Genomic DNA, 19,670 nt, shown 5'->3' with positions numbered 1-19,670 from the left:
GTAAATATTTCACCTGTATTTGTCTCTTGGTGTGTGAGTGTCTGCATACATTCTAGATGTTGCAACTGCTATACATTCTGAGGAAAATATATTGTGTCTGTGAGAGCTTGATTATGGAGAACCAGTGCTGCTGCTGTTGTGGTGTACCATCAAAGCGAATCAGGGGCTCATTTCTGATTTTAAAAACAAGCTATTAAATCTGGATAATCGTGTAACTACGATGAGCAATATCCAGTTCTTAATCATTTAAAATGTGTAAATGCACAGTACATAGACCCTTCAAAAAATAGCAAAGACACTAGAAGGTCAGTGGAATATCCACTCTATGGAAAGTTGTGCCAAGTTAGCATTTCCTCAGCTCCTGGTAACCAGCTCCACAGGTTACAGCAGGCCTATGGGAGGGAGATCACGGTGTGAAAGGAACTTGAGGTGCTTCTACATACTTTGGGGAAATGTAAGATAAACTTGCTTCCATACTCTCAGAATACATCCATTTGATTGGTTTGCAAGGTAAGTGCCACACAAAGCAGGTGTCTTCATTGCCTCTTCTGTTGAAGGCAGAGTTCTTGAGGTGTTTTGGGGATCAGATCATATCAAATCAAACTTTATTTGTCACATGCGCCGAATACAACACGTGTAGACCTTACGTGAAATCCTTCCTTACTTAACCAACAATGCAGTTCAAGAAAGAGTTAAGAAATATTTACCCAATAAACTAGATGAACAAATTATAAAAAGTAACAATAAAATAACAATAACGAGGCTATATACAGAGGGTATATGGTACTGGTACCAAGTCAATGTGCGGGGATACAAGTTTGTCGAGGTAATTTGTACATGTAGGTTGGGGTGACTACGTAGAGATAATAAACAGCGAGTAGCAGCAGTGAAAAAAATAAATGAGGGGGGGAGTCAATGTAAATAGTCCGGGTGGCCATTTTGATTAATTGTTCAGCAGTCTTATGGCTTGGGGCTTGAAGCTGTTAAGGAGCCTTTTGGTCCTAGACTTGGCCCTCCGGTACCGCTTGCTGTGAGGTAGCAGAGAGAACAGTCTATGACTTGGGTGACTGGAGTCCTTGACATTTTTTCGGGCTTTCCGCTAAACACCGCCAAGTATATAGGTCCTGGATGGCAGGAAGCTTGACCCCAGTGATGTACTGGGCTGTTACTCACTACCCTCTGTAGTGCCTTACTGTCAGATGCAGAGCAGTTGCCAGACCAGTTGGTGATGCAACCGATCAGGATGCTTTCGATGGTGCAGCTGTATAACTTTTTTGAGGATCTGGGGACCCATACCAAATCTTTTCAGTCTCCTGAGGGGGAAAAGGTTGTTGTGCCCTCTTCATGACTGTCTTGGTATATTTGGACCATCATAGTTCATTGGTGACGTGGACACCTGTTGGGGCCTGTTCGGCCTGCCTTTTCCTGTAGTCCACGATCAGCTCCTTTGTCTTGCTCACATTGAGGGAGAGGTTGTTGTCCCAGCACCACACTGACAGGTTTCTGACCTCCTCCCTGTAGGCTGTCATCGTTGTCGGTGATCAGGCCTACCACTGTTGTGTCGTCAGCAAACTTAATGATGATGTTGGAAACGTGTTTGGCCATGAAGGCATGGGTGAACAGGGAGTACAGGAGGAGACTAATCACACACCCCTGAGGGGCCCCAGTTTTGAGGATCAGCACGGCAGACGTATTGTTGCCGACCCTTACCACTTGGGGTTGGCCCGTCAGGAAGTCTATGATCCAGTTGCAGAGGGAGGTGTTTAGTCCCAGGGTCCTTAGCTTAGCGAGGAGCTTTAAGGATGGTGTTGAACGCTGAGCTGTAGTCAATGAACAGCATTCTCACGTATGTATGTATGTATGTATGTATGTATGTATGTATGTATGTATGTATGTATGTATGTATGTATGAAAAATGGCAGTCAGCGAGGTGATGGTTTAAGGTGGCTTCAAGCTCTATTCTGTTGATCTACGTGCATGCGTGGGTGGAGCTGCTTTTTTGTGGGGGGGGGGGCAGCGGACTCCTTTCATTGCTTTCCACCCAGAGAGGAAGTCCGCCTTGTGTAGTGTATATCCACTAGGGGGCTTGAAGAGTCAGAGTAGCTTACCAAGCAAGATGGACCGAGGCACTCTTTTTGACTCTAGTTAGTGACGACGTTTCAACTTCTAGATTTGGTGTTATATGCCTGTTAACATGTTCGCATCCGAGCTCCGGCAAACTCAGGAAGTGATTACTACAACGACAAGTGTTTTTTTCTCAATGGTCCTGATTAGAGGCTGCGATGCAAGGTACTGCTTCACCATGATCGACGTTGGGTGCATATGGTCGGGAGATACAGGAATCTTCTCACGAAGAATGTTCGGCTCCTAACTTATTGCAGGCCAGCTGCCGCTACCAAGACCAGAGTGCTGGCCGGGGACCCAAACACAATGAGAATGGCTGTCCAGCTGTAGACAATAAGGCTAGACCCTTGAGGCATTAACCTCATCTACAGCGCCTTGCAAAAGTATTCATCCCCCTTTGCGTTTTTTCCTATTTTGTTGCAATACAGCCTGTAATTTACATGTATTTTTATTTGGATTTCATGTAATGGACATACACAAAATAGTCAAAATTGGTGAAGTGAAGTGAAAAAATAACTTGTTTAAAAAGTGTCTAAAATAAAAAACGGAAAAGTGTGCGTGCATATGTATTCACCCCCTTTGCTATGAAGCCCTTAAATAAGATCTGGAGCAACCAATTACCTTCAGAAGTCACATAATTAGTAAAATAAAGTCCACCTGTGTGCAATCTAAGTGTCACATGATCTGTCACATGATCTCAGAATATATACCCCAGAGTCTGCAACACCCCTAAGCAAGGGCCACCACCAAGCAAGCGGCACTGTGAAGACCAAAGAGTTCTAGAAACAGGTCAGGGACAAAGTTGTGGAGAAGTACAGATCAGGTTTGGGTTAAAAAAAATATCCAAAACTTTGAACATCCCACGGAGCATCATTAAATCCATTATAAAAATATTGAAAGAATATGGCACCACAACAAACCTGCCAAGAGAGGGCCGCCCACCAACACTCACAGACCAGGCAAGGAGGGCATTAATCAGAGAGGCAACAAGACACCAAATATAACCCTGAAGGAGCTGCAAAGCTCCACAGCGGAGATTGGAATATCTGTCCACAGAGCTGGGCTTAATGGAAGATTGGCCAGAAAAAAAGCCATTGCTTAAAGAAAAAAACATTTGGTGTTCGCCAAAAGGCATGTGGGAGACTCCCAAACATATGGAAGAAGGTACTCTGGTCAGATGAGACTAAAATGTATCTTTTTGGCCATCAAGGAAAATGCTGTCTGGTGCAAACCCAACACCTCTCATCACCTCGAACAACATCCCCACAGTGAAGCATGCTGGTGGTAGCATCTTCAAAGAGGTACGCATGATGCGTAAATCAAATGAAACAACCCCCCCAAAAATCTATTTTATTTCCAGGTTGTAAGGCAACAAAATAGGAAAAATGCCAAGAGTGGTGAATACTTTCGCAAGCCACTCATGTACAAAGAAGTGCGAGTTTACTGATTGACTGATTCAAAACAGTAATATTAACCAAAAATGACCCGGACAAATACATTTGCAGACCTTTTTAGATATTTATCTATCACAAGTGGAAAACAGTGCAATGTTAAACACAATATAATTCACAGGTGAAAAGTGTGATTAAATTACAAAAAATTAGAGAGAAAAAAATGCAAAGTTAACACCAGTAACATGTGAATGAGGAAATAAGTATAAGAAACATGAAGGAAAAAAACAGTAAATTACCCACCAAAACCAAAAGAAACACAACTGATTTTGCGTCAGATGGAGGGCTCTGTCTCACTTGAGAGCAGACGGAGTGGACACAGTACTGAATGATGGTCCTGTGAAAAGTACATCAATTCCCTGACAAACGGGAGATGTTATTCAGCAGGAATCCATGGTGCCATGATGTCGTAGACGACATTTGCTGGACACTGATGCTGTTTCTGTAACTCCTGCTGCCATTTCTTGAAGTCATCCACCCGCTGCGTAATGTCAGTGTCCAAATGATCCTCAGGTGTCTTCCTCTTCCAGCCATTGGAGCTGAGTCGGGGAGATGGGGTGGAGGTTGATGGAGTTTCAGGGCAGAGAGAAATGGGGCACCTGGACAGTGGGTTGGGTGTTGGTGAGAAGGGCCTGGGCGTTGGGGAGAGGGGCCGGAGAGGTGACGAACCAGGCCGGGGAGATGAGTCAAAGGGAGATGAACCACCTCGGCTCCTTCTCTGGACTGTCCAAAACACAATTAGAACACAATACAAGCAATCGTAAAACATCTCCATCGGCTCCTTTGAGTTACATTGTTTTCCCCCAAAAAACTGATTTCATAAACATCTCAATCTAATTAACACGCGTACATACACTCTGTTTTCATATGTTTTCAGAGGTTTGCACTAGCCCTGCTAATCATTATGATAACAACCTTGGCAATAAATATTTCCCCATTTCTCCCATCCCGAAAAGTGCTGATTTCACATGTTCTAACTAGGTCTGCTAGACATAAAATCACAAGCACACAAACTGTACAAAAGGACTCGGCTGCGCCATGAGTGCATTCCGTATCTGGCATATTGGTGTCTGTCTGACGATGCTTCACAAGAACACGAAGCCAATCCTGTTGTCTGATACCACTGGCAGCTCCACTCCTCGTCTCCGTCAACCCTTTTCAGATTGCGAACCTGCTGGTCCCGAATCTTTCTCCGTGTTTCTTATCGGTGGTCAAATGTTGTGATATCTCCCTCCAGCGGTTGTTTTTGGCTTGCTTGTCTGAAAACAAGCGTATTGAAGGGTTGTAAGGGTTGTCCTATTGTTTCACCAGCCCACACAGATGCTCCTCCTCTGGACATAGGCATATAGTAATTGCGCTGCACTCCGTCAGCCCTGTTTGCATATTGTCTGTATATCCCTTTAGGTGTTTTCAAACCTTATAACAGTCATCTCTTTACTCTATTGAGAGGTTGAATTATTAGGGAGTTTCAGCACTCTGAAGGTCCTTTGCTTGTGCATGTAGGATACACTACAGTACATGTAATGTTTCCTCAGTCACATCATGCTCTCAAGAGGTGGCTTTGACCACTTTTAGAGAACGCAAACAGTCACTGGGTCACACCAGTTAAATATTTAGTCGGCATGCACAGACAACCCGCCTTCTCTCTCAGTACTGTATCAACTACCACAACTAGTGACATCCTGCAAGTTCCTATCCCTACACTACCCAAGTAATGGCACTTAGACCAACCATGTTTTTCATTTTTTATTGACAATAAAATAAGATTTACTCTAGTATGGGTGTATTATAGCTAGTTGTATTTTCAATGGCAAGTAATTCTGTTAGGCAGGAAGGTGAACTGGAAAATCCGAGTGCACTACAATTGCTTGGAATAATAATGCATAATTTATGCATGTCGTTCCATTTAAATCGGTAAGTCTTTCCTGAACTATGTTGTCTCTAACTAGTAGTAATAACATGGGAGACGTGGAGAGCCATATTGGTTGGTAGCCCATTGCCATCTCACAGAGCTGACATTGTAATTCACCGTGACCCATATACCATACACATACATTATAGGGCTCAGAGTTGTACCTGGTCAGATCACATTGCCAGTGTATACCTAGCTGTTATTACTGATGAATCTATAGGTACTGTATATACACTATTTTGATTAAGCCGGAGCAGTTTGGGAATAATTCCCCTCTCTGCATCTTGCTAAATATGACTGTGACAAGATAACACAATGCACACACATCTATGAATAACTTAGTGATGTCACTGTCATATTCACTCTGATATTCACTTTAAAACTCAAGACTCATCACAAAGACTTCCTGAAATAGATTGTCTTTTTTGAATTGTTGAATAGTACCAGTACTGAAATGCTATTTTGGGATATAGCATTTAAAAAAAAGGAGATTTCACAATTTGCCCTCCACTACACAGACAAAGTGGGGCCCTGTGGATTGCGAATGATTCAGTAGCCAGATGGCTTGAAAATCCGCTTTTTCTCATACCTGACAAAATGGAGGCTGAATGTTGTTCCCAAGAGCTCATGTGTTTACATTCTATTATGGGATGTTGGAATTCAACACTCCCACAAAGAATCCCAAATATTATGCCTCAAATGATGATTTCCAATAATGGGATTGGAGTTATTGTATATTCATAAGTGTTTTATTCTTGTAATTATATAGATTGATGTTGCATCATACAAATTCTATATAATGTGTGTGTGTGTGTGTGCATTACGAAATTATCAAAGTAGGAGGCCGTTCCTTCTCTTGCTAGAACAAAAGACTTACCTGCTGTGTATCGACCTGGTAATGAAGAAACTCCCGATTCTACTTGTAGAATCCCAATGCTCAGCAGTGGTCGACTTGACTTTCAGCCAATCAGAGAGCGCTAACCTCCATGTGGAGAAGCCGACAGGAGTGACAAGAAAAATGAAAGAATAATGAAAAAAAAAATTAATAGGGGCCTTTTTGGTCTAATCCACCCTTTTCATCAGAATTGTTCTAACTAAAACAATAAAGCTGCATAATACATTTTTTTCTAGATCAAGTGTTTTACTCTTATGTCTAGCTAAGGAGTTTTGTGCTTAAAGAAGGATTTTTTTGTTAGGTTTGATAATGTGCACTAGCTTATTAGCTAGTGTAAGGGTTTTCCTGTGTTGAAGGAGAAGCGGACCAAAATGCAGCGTGGTGGTTATTCATGTTCTTTAATAAAGGAACTAGACATGAAATAACTAACAAAACAATAAATGTGCGAAAACCTAAACAGTCCTATCTGGTGCAAACACAGAGACAGGAACAATCACCCACAAAACACACCAAACAGGCTACCTAAATATGGTTCCCAATCAGAGACAATGACTAACACCTGCCTCTGATTGAGAACCATATCAGGCCAAACATAGAACTAGACAAACTAGACATGTAACATAGAATGCCCACTCAGCTCACACCCTGACCAACCAAAACATAGAAACATACAAAGCAAACTATGGTCAGGGTGTGACAGCTAGCTAGCTAACTTTCACTTGCTAACTGAGAAAGGCAGTCACACAAACTTCATATGAAACAAATTGGGTGGTAAGTGCACCACAATGCACACCACACCACATGCTTTACTAATCTGGCCCCTGTAGCTTGTAACATTAGAATTCATTATACTTGTTTCCTTGAAGCAGCTGCCTGTAGCTGGTTGCTGAGAGTCAATGCAGTGTCTTTACTTTACCAAGCTAGAACAACGGCTCGCGAACTAGTGAATCATGCAAAACATTTTGCTAATGTTAGCCAGCAAGGTAAACATGTAAACTCAGCAAAAAAAGAAACGTCCCTTTTTAGGACCCTGTCTTTCAAAGATAATTCGTAAAAATCCAAATAACTTCATAGATCTTCATTGTAAACTGTTTCCCATGTTTGTTCAATGAACCATAAACAATTAATGAACATGCACCTGTGGAATGCTTACAGACGGTATGCAATTAAGGTCACAGTTATGAAAACTTAGGACACTAAAGAGGCCTTTCTCCTGACTCTGAAAAACACCAAAATAAAGATGCCAAATTTAAGCATGCTGAAAGGAGGCATGAGGACTGTGGCCAGGGCAATAAATTGCAATGTCCATACTGTGAGACGCCTAAGACAGCGCTACAGGAAGACAGGATGGACAGCTGATCATCCTCGCAGTGGCAGACCACGTGTAACAACACCTGCACAGGATCGGTACATCCGAACATCACACCTGCGGGACAGGTACAGGATGGCAACAACAACTGCCCAAGTTACACCAGGAACACACAAACCCTCCATCAGTGCTCAGACTGTCTGCAATAGGCTGAGAGAGGCTCAACTGAGGGCTTGTAGGCCTGTTGTAAGGTAGTTCCTCACCAGACATCACCCGCAACACTGTTGCCTATGGGCACAAACCCACCATCGCTGGACCAGACAGGACTGACAAAGTGCTCTACACTGACGAATCGCGGTTTTGTCTCACCAGGGGTGATGGTTTGATTCATCGTCAATGGAATGAGCATTACACTGAGGCCTGTACTCTGGAGCGGGATCGATTTGGAGGTGGAGGGTCCGTCATGGTCTGGGGCGGTGTGTCACAGCATCATCAGACTGAGCTTGTTGTCATTGCAGGCAATCTGTGCGTTACAGGGAAGACGTCCTCCTCCCTCATGTGGTACCCTTCCTGCAGGCTCATCCTGACACGACCCTCCAGCATAACAATGCCACCACGCACAGAACGAGCAGTATGGCTGATTTCCTGCAAGACAGGAAAGTCAGTGTTCTGCCAGGGCTAGCAAAGAGCCCGGATCTCAATCCCATTGAGCACGTCTGGGACCTGTTGGATTGGAGGGTGAGGGCTAGGGCCATTCCCCCCAGAAATGTCCGGGAACTTGCAGGTGCCTTGGTGGAAGAGTGGGGTAACATCTCACAGCAAGAACTGGCAAATCTGGTGTAGTCCATAAGGAGGAGATGCACTGCAGTACTTAATGCAGCTGGTGGCCACACCAGATACTGACTGTTACTTTTGACCCCCCCTTTGATCAGGGACACATTATTCCATTTCTGTTAGTCACATGTCTGTGGAACTTGTTCAGTTAGTCTCATTTGTTGAATCATGTTCATACAAATATTTACACATGTTAATTTTAAGTTTGTTGAAAATAAAAGCAGTTGACAGTGAGAGGATGTTTCTTTTTTTGCTGAGTTTATGTATGGGCTGTATGTGATTATGGAGAGTGAATTTTAATTGTTTATTTTTCATCTTGCTAGCTAGTTGTGGCCATCTGGCTAGTATCAGCAAGGGCTTTCTACAACAATTGAAACATTAGCGCAGCTAGCTACCTATCTAACATTGACTTGACCACAAAGCAACACACACAGACATGCATTGCCAAAAAACGCAAATTCCACCTTCTGTTTTTTTAACAAGGCTGAGTGGCTGACGACTTCAAGGTATTTTTTGTGTGTACACAAGTCTCATTAGGTCGTTACCTAACATTTTCATATGAATGCTCCAGTGATGTGCAAGGACTGTTTCCATTCCCTTAATGTGAAACTGAACTTACCCTGAACGTTGTTACCACTTACTCAGAATATTCAATATGACTGTTCTAGACACGTTCCATTGGAACGTGGAAGTGTCCAGTTTTCTGAGGCTAAGCAGAATATTCCATCAACGTCACACCAAACATACACCAAACATGGTTGCCATGTTCTCAAAATATAAGATATGAATATTCTAGACACTTTTTTGTACATTCTGGGTAAGTTCGGATTGACATTAAGGGAATGCTACTCTCTAACTCTTAATGCCAAAACATGCTAAATAGGTTCTCAGGAGGTTTTTGCTAACATACATAGAATGTTCCCCTAACTAACTGAAAACTGGACACTCAAACATCAGGGGAACTTTACGGTTAACATTACAGAAAACGTTCTCTCTCTCCCTAGAAGTTTTAGCTGGGCCACTACTCAGAATACCAAAGTGTTGTGTTATGGTCTGTGATTGTTTCCAGACCTGGGTTCAAATACTATTTCAAATATCTCAATTACTTTCACATACATTCAAAGTAAGTCATCAGATATATTTTATTTCACGAGACAAGTAGTTTAATATGTTAATGTGTTTGGAAATATACTTGGAAAGTATTTGATAATACTTCAATACACTAACTCAAATACACTACCATGCATTTAACTCAGATATTCAAAAATGGTATTTTTAAATTCTTATTATTTCACCTTTATTTAACAAGGTAGGCTAGTTGAGAACAAGAACTGTGACCTGGTCAAGATAAAGCAAAGCAGTGCGACACAAACAACAACACAGAGTTACACATGGAATAAACAAACATACAGTCAATAATACAATAGAAAAAGTCTATATACATACAACGTGTGCAAATGAGGTATGATAAGGGAGGTAAGGCAAATAAATAGGCCATAGTGGCGTTATAATTACAATATAGCAATTAAACACTGGATTGATAGATGTGCAGAAGATGAGTGTGCAAGTAGAGATACTGGGGTGCAAAGGAGCAAAATTAATAAAATAAATAACCGCATGGGGATGAGGTAGTTGGATGGGCTGTGAGCTGCTCTGACAGCTGGTGCTTAAAGCTAGTGAGGGAGATATGAGTCTCCAGCTTCAGTGATTTTTGCAGTTCGTTCCAGTCATTGGCAGCAGAGAACTGGAAGGAAAGGCGGCTGAAGAGGAACTGGCTTTGGGGTGACCAGTGAAATGTACGTGCTGGAGCATGTGCTATTTTATTTATTTCACCTTTATTTAACCAGGTAGGCAAGTTAAGAACAAGTTCTCATTTACAATTGCGACCTGGCCAAGATAAAGCAAAGCAGTTCGACAGATACAACAACACAGAGTTACACATGGAGTAAAACAAACATACAGTCAATAATACAGTATGAACAAGTCTATATACAATGTGAGCAAATGAGGTGAGAAGGGAGGTAAAGGAAAAAAGGCCATGGTGGCAAAGTAAATACAATATAGCAAGTAAAACACTGGAATGGTAGTTTTGCAATGGAAGAATGTGCAAAGTAGAAATAAAAATAATGGGGTGCAAAGGAGCAAAATAAATAAATAAATTAAATACAGTTGGGAAATAGGTAGTTGTTTGGGCTAAATTATAGGTGGGCTATCTACAGGTGCAGTAATCTGTGAGCTGCTCTGACAGTTGGTGCTTAAAGCTAGTGAGGGAGATAAGTGTTTCCAGTTTCAGAGATTTTTGTAGTTCGTTCCAGTCATTGGCAGCAGAGAACTGGAAGGAGAGGCGGCCAAAGAAAGAATTGGTTTTGGGGGTGACTAGAGAGATATACCTGCTGGAGCGTGTGCTACAGGTGGGAGATGCTATGGTGACCAGCGAGCTGAGATAAGGGGGGACTTTACCCAGCAGGGTCTTGTAGATGACATGGAGCCAGTGGGTTTGGCGACGAGTATGAAGCGAGGGCCAGCCAACGAGAGCGTACAGGTCGCAATGGTGGGTAGTATATGGGGCTTTGGTGACAAAACGGATTGCACTGTGATAGACTGCATCCAATTTGTTGAGTAGGGTATTGGAGGCTATTTTGTAAATGACATCGCCAAAGTCGAGGATTGGTAGGATGGTCAGTTTTACAAGGGTATGTTTGGCAGCATGAGTGAAGGATGCTTTGTTGCGAAATAGGAAGCCAATTCTAGATTTAACTTTGGATTGGAGATGTTTGATATGGGTCTGGAAGGAGAGTTTACAGTCTAACCAGACACCTAAGTATTTGTAGTTGTCCACGTATTCTAAGTCAGAGCCGTCCAGAGTAGTGATGTTGGACAGGCGGGTAGGTGCAGGTAGCGATCGGTTGAAGAGCATGCATTTAGTTTTACTTGTATTTAAGAGCAATTGGAGGCCACGGAAGGAGAGTTGTATGGCATTGAAGCTTGCCTGGAGGGTTGTTAACACAGTGTCCAAAGAAGGGCCGGAAGTATACAGAATGGTGTCGTCTGCGTAGAGGTGGATCAGAGACTCACCAGCAGCAAGAGCGACCTCATTGATGTATACAGAGAAGAGAGTCAGTCCAAGAATTTAACCCTGTGGCACCCCCATAGAGACTGCCAGAGGTCCGGACAGCAGACCCTCCGATTTGACACACTGAACTCTATCAGAGAAGTAGTTGGTGAACCAGGCGAGGCAATCATTTGAGAAACCAAGGCTGTCGAGTCTGCCGATGAGGATGTGGTGATTGACAGAGTCGAAAGCCTTGGCCAGATCAATGAATACGGCTGCACAGTAATGTTTCTTATCGATGGCGGTTAAGATATCGTTTAGGACCTTGAGCGTGGCTGAGGTGCACCCATGACCAGCTCTGAAACCAGATTGCATAGCAGAGAAGGTATGGTGAGATTCGAAATGGTCGGTAATCTGTTTGTTGACTTGGCTTTCGAAGACCTTAGAAAGGCATGGTAGGATAGATATAGGTCTGTAGCAGTTTGGGTCAAGAGTGTCCCCCCCTTTGAAGAGGGGGATGACCGCAGCTGCTTTCCAATCTTTGGGAATCTCAGACGACATGAAAGAGAGGTTGAACAGGCTAGTAATAGGGGTGGCAACAATTTCGGCAGATAATTTTAGAAAGAAAGGGTCCAGATTGTCTAGCCCGGCTGATTTGTAGGGGTCCAGATTTAGCAGCTCTTTCAGAACATCAGCTGAATGGATTTGGGAGAAGGAGAAATGGGGAAGGCTTGGGCAAGTTGCTGTTGGGGGTGCAGTGCTGTTGACCGGGGTAGGAGTATCCAGGTGGAAAGCATGGCCAGCCGTAGAAAAATGCTTCTTGAAATTCTCAATTATGGTGGATTTATCAGTGGTGACAGTGTTTCCTATATTCAGTGCAGTGGGCAGCTGGGAGGAGGTGTTCTTATTCTCCATGGACTTTACAGTGTCCCAGAACTTTTTTGAGTTAGTGTTGCAGGATGCACATTTCTGCTTGAAAAAGCTAGCCTTGGCTTTTCTAACTGCCTGTGTATAATGGTTTCTAGCTTCCCTGAACAGCTGCATATCACGGGGGCTGTTTGATGCTAATGCAGAACGCCATAGGATGTTTTTGTGTTGGTTAAGGGCAGTCAGGTCTGGGGAGAACCAAGGGCTATATCTGTTCCTGGTTCTACATTTCTTGAATGGGGCATGTTTATTTAAGATGGTTAGGAAGGCATTTAAAAAAATATCCAGGCATCCTCTACTGACGGGATGAGATCAATATCCTTCCAGGATACCCCGGCCAGGTCGATTAGAAAGGCCTGCTCGCTGAAGTGTTTCAGGGAGCGTTTTACAGTGATGAGTGGAGGTCGTTTGACCGCTGACCCATTACGGATGCAGGCAATGAGGCAGTGATCGCTGAGATCTTGGTTGAAGACAGCAGAGGTGTATTTAGAGGGGAAGTTGGTTAGGATGATATCTATGAGGGTGCCCGTGTTTAAGGCTTTGGGGAGGTACCTGGTAGGTTCATTGATAATTTGTGTGAGATTGAGGGCATCAAGTTTAGATTGTAGGATGGCTGGGGTGTTAAGCATGTTCCAGTTTAGGTTGCCTAGCAGCACGAGCTCTGAAGATAGATGGGGGGCAATCAGTTCACATATGGTGTCCAGAGCACAGCTGGGGGCAGAGGGTGGTCTATAGCAGGCGGCAACGGTGAGAGACTTGTTTTTAGAGAGGTGGATTTTTAAAAGTAGAAGTTCAAATTGTTTTGGTACAGATCTGGATAGTAGGACAGAACTCTGCAGGCTATCTTTGCAGTAGATTGCAACACCGCCCCCTTTGGCAGTTCTATCTTGTCTGAAAATGTTGTAGTTTGGAATTAAAATTTCTGAATTTTTGGTGGTCTTCCTAAGCCAGGATTCAGACACAGCTAGAACATTCGGGTTGGCAGAGTGTGCTAAAGCAGTGAATAGAACAAACTTAGGGAGGAGGCTTCTAATGTTAATATGCATGAAACCAAGGCTATTACGGTTACAGAAGTCGTCAAAAGAGAGTGCCTGGGGAATAGGAGTGGAGCTAGGCACTGCAGGGCCTGGATTCACCTCTACATCGCCAGAGGAACATAGGAGGAGTAGAATAAGGGTGCGGCTAAAAGCAATAAGAATTGGTCGTCTAGAACGTCTGGAACAGAGAGTAAAAGGAGGTTTCTGGGGGCGATAAAATAGCATCAAGGTATAATGTACAGACAAAGGTATGGTAGGATGTGAATACAGTGGAGGTACACCTAGGTATTGAGTGATGAAGAGAGAGATATTGTCTCTAGAAACATCATTGAAACCAGGAGATGTCATTGCATGTGTGGGTGGTGGAACTAATAGGTTGGATAAGGTATAGTGAGCAGGACTAGAGGCTCTACAGTGAAATAAGCCAATAAACACTAACCAGAACAGCAATGGACAAGACATATTGACATTAAGGAGAGGCATGCTTAGTCGAGTGATCAAAAGGGTCCAGTGAATGGACAGGTTGGTTGGGGGTCACGGCGATTTAGACAGCTAGCCAGGCCATCGGTAGCAAGCTAGCATAGGATGAGGTCTGTTGTTAGCCACCTCTTGCGTTCCGTCAGTAGATTAGTGGAGTTCCGTGTGGTAGAGGGGATTAATCCAAATCACACAACAACAACAAAAATAAAAACAATAGACATAGTTATAGAGGCCCAAGAAGAAAACATAATAATAATAAAAATAAATAAATTGTCCGATTGTCTATTCAGATAGTAGCCGGTAAGACAGCTAACGGTTAGCAGGCCGCAGATGGGCGTTCAGGTAACGTCGCGACGGAGGAGCCAGCCGGATCTCCTTCGGGTAGATAACGTCGGCAGTCCAGTTGTGAAGGCCCGGTGGGGCTCCGCGTAGGCAGTAAAACGGGTCCGGATAGGTGACTGCAGCCCAGGAGTGATTGATGGAACTCAGGAGTGATTGACGGAGCTAGCTAGCTCCGGAATAATTGATGTTTGCTCCGGAATCGACGAAAGTAAAATAACCTTTTACATTTAGTTTAATGCATTCACAACATTTAGAATGTTCTCAGAACATTATTTAATTACCTTTAAATAACCTATAATGTCTGTTCTCAGAACGTTAATTAAACCTCCCAGTAATACTTTCAGGGAACCATAATAAAACGTTCCCAGAACCTCCCTGCAACCTAAACAGAACAGGCAACATTTTCACTTCTGTTCTCAGAACGTTTAAAAAACGTTTGGTTTTACTGGTCAGGAAATGTATTGGGCATCGTTCCCAGAACCAATGGGAAACCGAACACTTACTTACACTTACTTTCCAACAACTTCCAAGAAACCAAATGTGATAGCTGAGTTGTGGCGTAGCACTCGCTCTCCTCCTAAAGTTAGAGAGGTCCGCACTTTGACAGACAGTCCAACACTATGTCAGAGAACTTTAGGCACTTAGACAAATTTCCGAAATGTCCAATTGTCTGTCAAAATCACTAAGTATTGTAGACATTATTATTTACAACCTTTATATAACCAGGGGATCCCATTGAGTGAAAATATCAAGGGAGAGTGATGCCAGTGACGACTTGTGATGGCCATTCACTGAGATCAGTAACATTGCTCTTGCTTTAGCTGTTGATTGGTTAAGGAACCGGGCCCCAGCCCAGAGAGCGGCCCAGTGTTGGGAGGCAGGATATGGGTCAGAGGAGACACTCTACAGGCCACTTCAGGGACATTCGTCCCCTGCTCCCCTGCTACTGATCCTGCTCAACAGCAGCGTTTTATGAACTGCCAGCAAGGAGAGGAACTAGCTCTTGCTATAAGCTATTCATAGTTCACACGTTTTATATGGCATGTTTGTATTTTATATGGGTTGTGTGTGCATGTGTATGTGTGTGTATGTGCCTGTGTGCGTGTCTGTGTGACTAACTGACTGAGTGACTAAATTAGTGTTTACAGCACACTTAAATTCTATACCTGATGGCAGATGTTGGACAACCAATTGTTTTGCCTTGAGACCTAGCTAAAGTGTAATGTTATGTACACAGAGCGGAGAGAGAGAGAGAGAGCTTTCGATGATGCTGCAGTTCAGTAGCAGGTTGTGGAAACAATGTTGAACAATGTTGATGACATGACAGACTCACAGACAGGCTTGCCTCTGCCTCCTTATCCTTTTAGCAGGGCTTCAATCGATACTTCACAGCTCACACACAACACACACACACACACAGACAGACGAATACAAAGAAGTGACAGGGAGTGTAAACGAGAAAGAGGAAGGAGAGATCCTTAACAAGATGCTCCCAATGATAGTGAAGACCTGATCCTACAGGGAAACTGCACAAACAGACAGGGATTGAGATAGAGTGTGCTAAGCAAGCCAGGGGTTCTATGTATATATTGGACTGTGTGTGCATTTGTGCAGTTTGGTATTGTCTTGTTTGTTAGACAAGAGAGGAGCAGTGGGGGATAGGGAGAAAGTTTTTGTGCTAGAGAGTGGTTTAAACACCCATTAGGTGATTGTTTTTCCTGTCGCCCTGGGATTCTGGTTGTCACGTCTCTCTCTTTCTCTCCCCCTCTCTTTCGCTCTCTCGCGCTCTCATTCAATTCAATGGGCTTTATTGGCATAGGAAACACGTTTACTTTCCAAATTGAGTGGAATAGATAATAAACAAAAGTGAAATAAACCATCAGAAATGAACAGTTAGCATTACACTCATAAAAGATTCAAAAGAATACTGTAGATACATTTCAATGTTATATTATGGCTATGTACGGTGCTGTAACTATGTGCAAATTGTTGAAGTACAAAAGGAAAATAAATAGACAGATAAATATAGTTTTTAATTGCCATGATGTTTGTGCTTTACTGGTTGACCTTTGTTGTAGCAACAGGTAACAAATCTTGCTGTGATGGCACACTGGTATTTCACTAAATAGATGTGGGAGGTTATTTGTTGGAAAATTGTATTTGTTTCAAATTCTTTGTGGGTCGGTATAATCTGAGGGAAATATGTGTCTCTAATATAGTCATACATTTGGAATGAGGTTAGGAAGTGCACCTCAGTTTCTACCTCATTTTGTGGGCTTTCGAGAGCCAGGTCTGCTTACAGTGGCCTCTCTCAATAGCAAGACTGTGCTCACTGAGTCTATACATAGTCAAAGCTTCCCTTAATTTTGGGTCAGTCACAGTGGTCAGGTATTCTGCCACTGTGCCTCCAGTTCACTTGTTTTTTTTGGTTAATTCCTTCCAATGTGTCAAGTAATTATCTTTTTGTTTTCTCATGATTTGGTTGGGATTTTGATAATTAGCAGGGATCATCCTAAATCTGCTCTGCATTCATTATTTGGTGTTTTTTATTCTCTCTCTCAAATGACTTCATTGGCATGGAAATTGTTCCCACATACATTGCCAAGCAAACATAGACACATATCGAATCAATGATGACACAGATAAATAGTAATATTCAATGAGTAGTAACAATTAACTTGACAATACAGTAAGAAATTAATGAGGACAATAATGAAATAGTGAGAAAGACACATGTAACAATGTTATTGCTCTGGTTGGTCACTCCACTAGCTATCCCTACGGGTGTGGCAGGAAGCCACATATTTTGCAGCTAATATGGCACAAAGGGTTTTTTCTCCCAATAGATATTGGATTTTCTCCTTTTCTGCTTTGTTTAAAAATAATGTATTTGTTTTCAATTTGTGAAATAAAATTGCCATAAGTCTGTGTAGTTCTCGCCGGGTAGGAGAAAATGCAGATCTCTCTCGATATGACTCAGGGCAGAGTGAGCACAACCTATCCTCTCTGGGTAGCCAGAGTTGTCTGTGACGGCCAGTCTCTCTCTCTGTCTTGAGCGCTCTCGCTCTTTCTTTCTCTCCCTCATAAATTCTCTTTTTCTGCTCCCTCGAACTCTTTTCCCACCGCCACATTCTACCATTTGGCTGCAGCCCCCCAACAACAGCCCCCTCCCTTCACCCCCCCCCCCCCCCCCCGGTGGAGTGGATGACAGCTGCTGATTGATGTTGAGGCTGCGAGGGGTGGGGGATTGATGCTGATTGGACAATCCGTGCTCTATTTCCCAACCTTCACCAGTAGCAGGAGAACGTCAGCCGCGTGCCGGGCACCTCGTCACAACTAGTGGCATATATTTCTACCGCTAATGCCACGCAACATAGAGGGATGGATGGAGAGAGAGCGGAGGAAGGAGATAGCGAGATGGTTCAAGAGCTAGAGATAGGAAGAGAGAGAGGGGTAGAGATAGGGAGATGGGCTGGAATTCCCTTGAGTGGGATAGGAGAGAAGAACAGAGAAGGATAAAACGAGAGGGATAAAGAGAGTAAGGAGACAGAAACATTCCACACATCCTCCCTACGTGTTAATTTATCTGTTGTCTAGCAAAGCTGGAGCTGGCTTTGCCTCTCAAATACCATCGTTGTGAAAGTGAAACAATTCCTGCCTTACATTTGAAATATAGCCTAATCATAATAATATTCTAAGCAAAGGCACAGTCCTATTGTAGGTCATCAGGACCATTTTCTTATGTTAGTCCCTTTCTAATGCTTTCTACACAGGGCTTAGTTCACTGTGCACTGCACTGACGTGTGTCTTTCAGCTCCTGTATGTTGTATGCCAGTGTAATGACTCCATGCTCTGACTGGGAACATGTATAATTGGTGTGGTGCTGTTGGTAGCAGGTCTTCCCTGGGGAGAGAGGTTATGTCTCCTGTGTTGAGGCTACTGTAAACATGACAGCGATACTAACAGGTAGGCTACTCCTCATGTCAACACAAAGTCAAAGTCAGACAGTGTAACACTGCCAGGCTGTATGATGTGCTAATACACTGTGCTGTAAAGTATGTGTCGAAGGTAAGTCATTCATTAATCACTCAGTTACTCAGTTCCTAAACATGACATACAGTAGGCCACAATTATACAAGGACATTCTATTCAATTATTACAGTATTCTATTCAATTCTAGCAACAATATTCATGTATATCATCAAACTCTAACTCTGTACACACACACACTGCATTTTATATCCTGATAAATATTTAATCTTTCGGGTTTTCTTGCACACAGGAAGTGCAACGTGTAAACCTCATCTCTGGTTGTCCTTAGCAACAGGTCTGAAACTGAATGTTGCACAGAAGCTGTAGCAGTCTAGTTCTACTGAATGTGTCTGTTATCTGTTCTGGTGCATGTGTTTTGCCTGGGCATATTTCCCTCTCACACCTCAGGGGTCAGTCATAATTACACTCAGTAGTTACTTTAGTACAAACAGTTAAAGGGATTATTTACCACCAAAACTAAATTGTGTGAATTTGAATTTGGCCTATTACTGTAAGAGGTGAGGCTGAAAACAGTAATGAGAGACCATTTTTCTCGATCCTACTTTCTCTCTCTCTTAATACAGTTCCCAAGGTCTTTCGTTGCTGAAACAGTTATGATTACTTGTGTTCTATTTTTTCCATTCATACAAGAAACTGGAGCTTCTCACGACTAGACAAAGAGTCCTACCATTGATGCTGAGTGGTTTTGGAAGTTCATCAGCCTGAGTTAGGCCCAGTTCATTGTTCCTGTAGAATAGAGAAGAGGGACACAGATTGTAATGAGGCCAAGCCTGTCTTCACTGAGCCTTTTGTCTGCCTGCTGCCTGCCTGCCTGCATTGAGAATCCATTATGTCATGTATCTCACATGTCCAGAGCTGCTGAGAGCACAACTGACATTAGGGTTTGAATTTGAAAGAAACCTTGAATTCCTATTTTGAACAGTGTTTCATGGTTTTAAGATGACGGTGATGACTGAGCATTTTGAGCCTTTCTAAAAAAATAAAAATAAACAAAGACATTGACTGCTTAAAAAGAGTCCTACTATCTCAGACTGGGAGGAGTTTAATTGAAAAACATTGGCTTGGAAAATAACTTGCAACTCTCTCAAACCCAACAAGTCTCAATCCAAGTTGGTGGAGCTGCTTTAGAATTATTCAATGATACAGTACTTGTTACAGAAGTACTGAGCTACTCTATCAGCACACCTGCATCAAATGCCCCCAGTGTGGGAAATACTACCAGAGAGAGAACAGCTCATTCACTCCCTCCACAGC

General features: G+C 42.9%; 1 protein-coding gene across 1 annotated transcript in view; it reads left to right on the top strand.

The window, feature by feature from the left end:
- The first annotated feature begins 3,338 nt into the window (after positions 1-3,338).
- LOC115132592 (membrane-associated guanylate kinase, WW and PDZ domain-containing protein 1-like) overlaps positions 3,339-19,670 on the top strand; it is a 104,546-nt gene continuing 88,214 nt past the window's right edge. The window contains exons 1-2 of the mRNA XM_065021072.1: positions 3,339-3,425; positions 4,106-4,235. Coding sequence (XP_064877144.1) covers positions 3,339-3,425; positions 4,106-4,235 — 217 coding nt within the window. The remainder of the gene's footprint in view (positions 3,426-4,105; positions 4,236-19,670) is intronic.

This window comes from Oncorhynchus nerka, linkage group LG7, assembly GCF_034236695.1.
Source record: "Oncorhynchus nerka isolate Pitt River linkage group LG7, Oner_Uvic_2.0, whole genome shotgun sequence".
Taxonomy (NCBI): domain Eukaryota; kingdom Metazoa; phylum Chordata; class Actinopteri; order Salmoniformes; family Salmonidae; genus Oncorhynchus; species Oncorhynchus nerka.
This window is presented reverse-complemented; position numbering and strand designations above follow the sequence as displayed.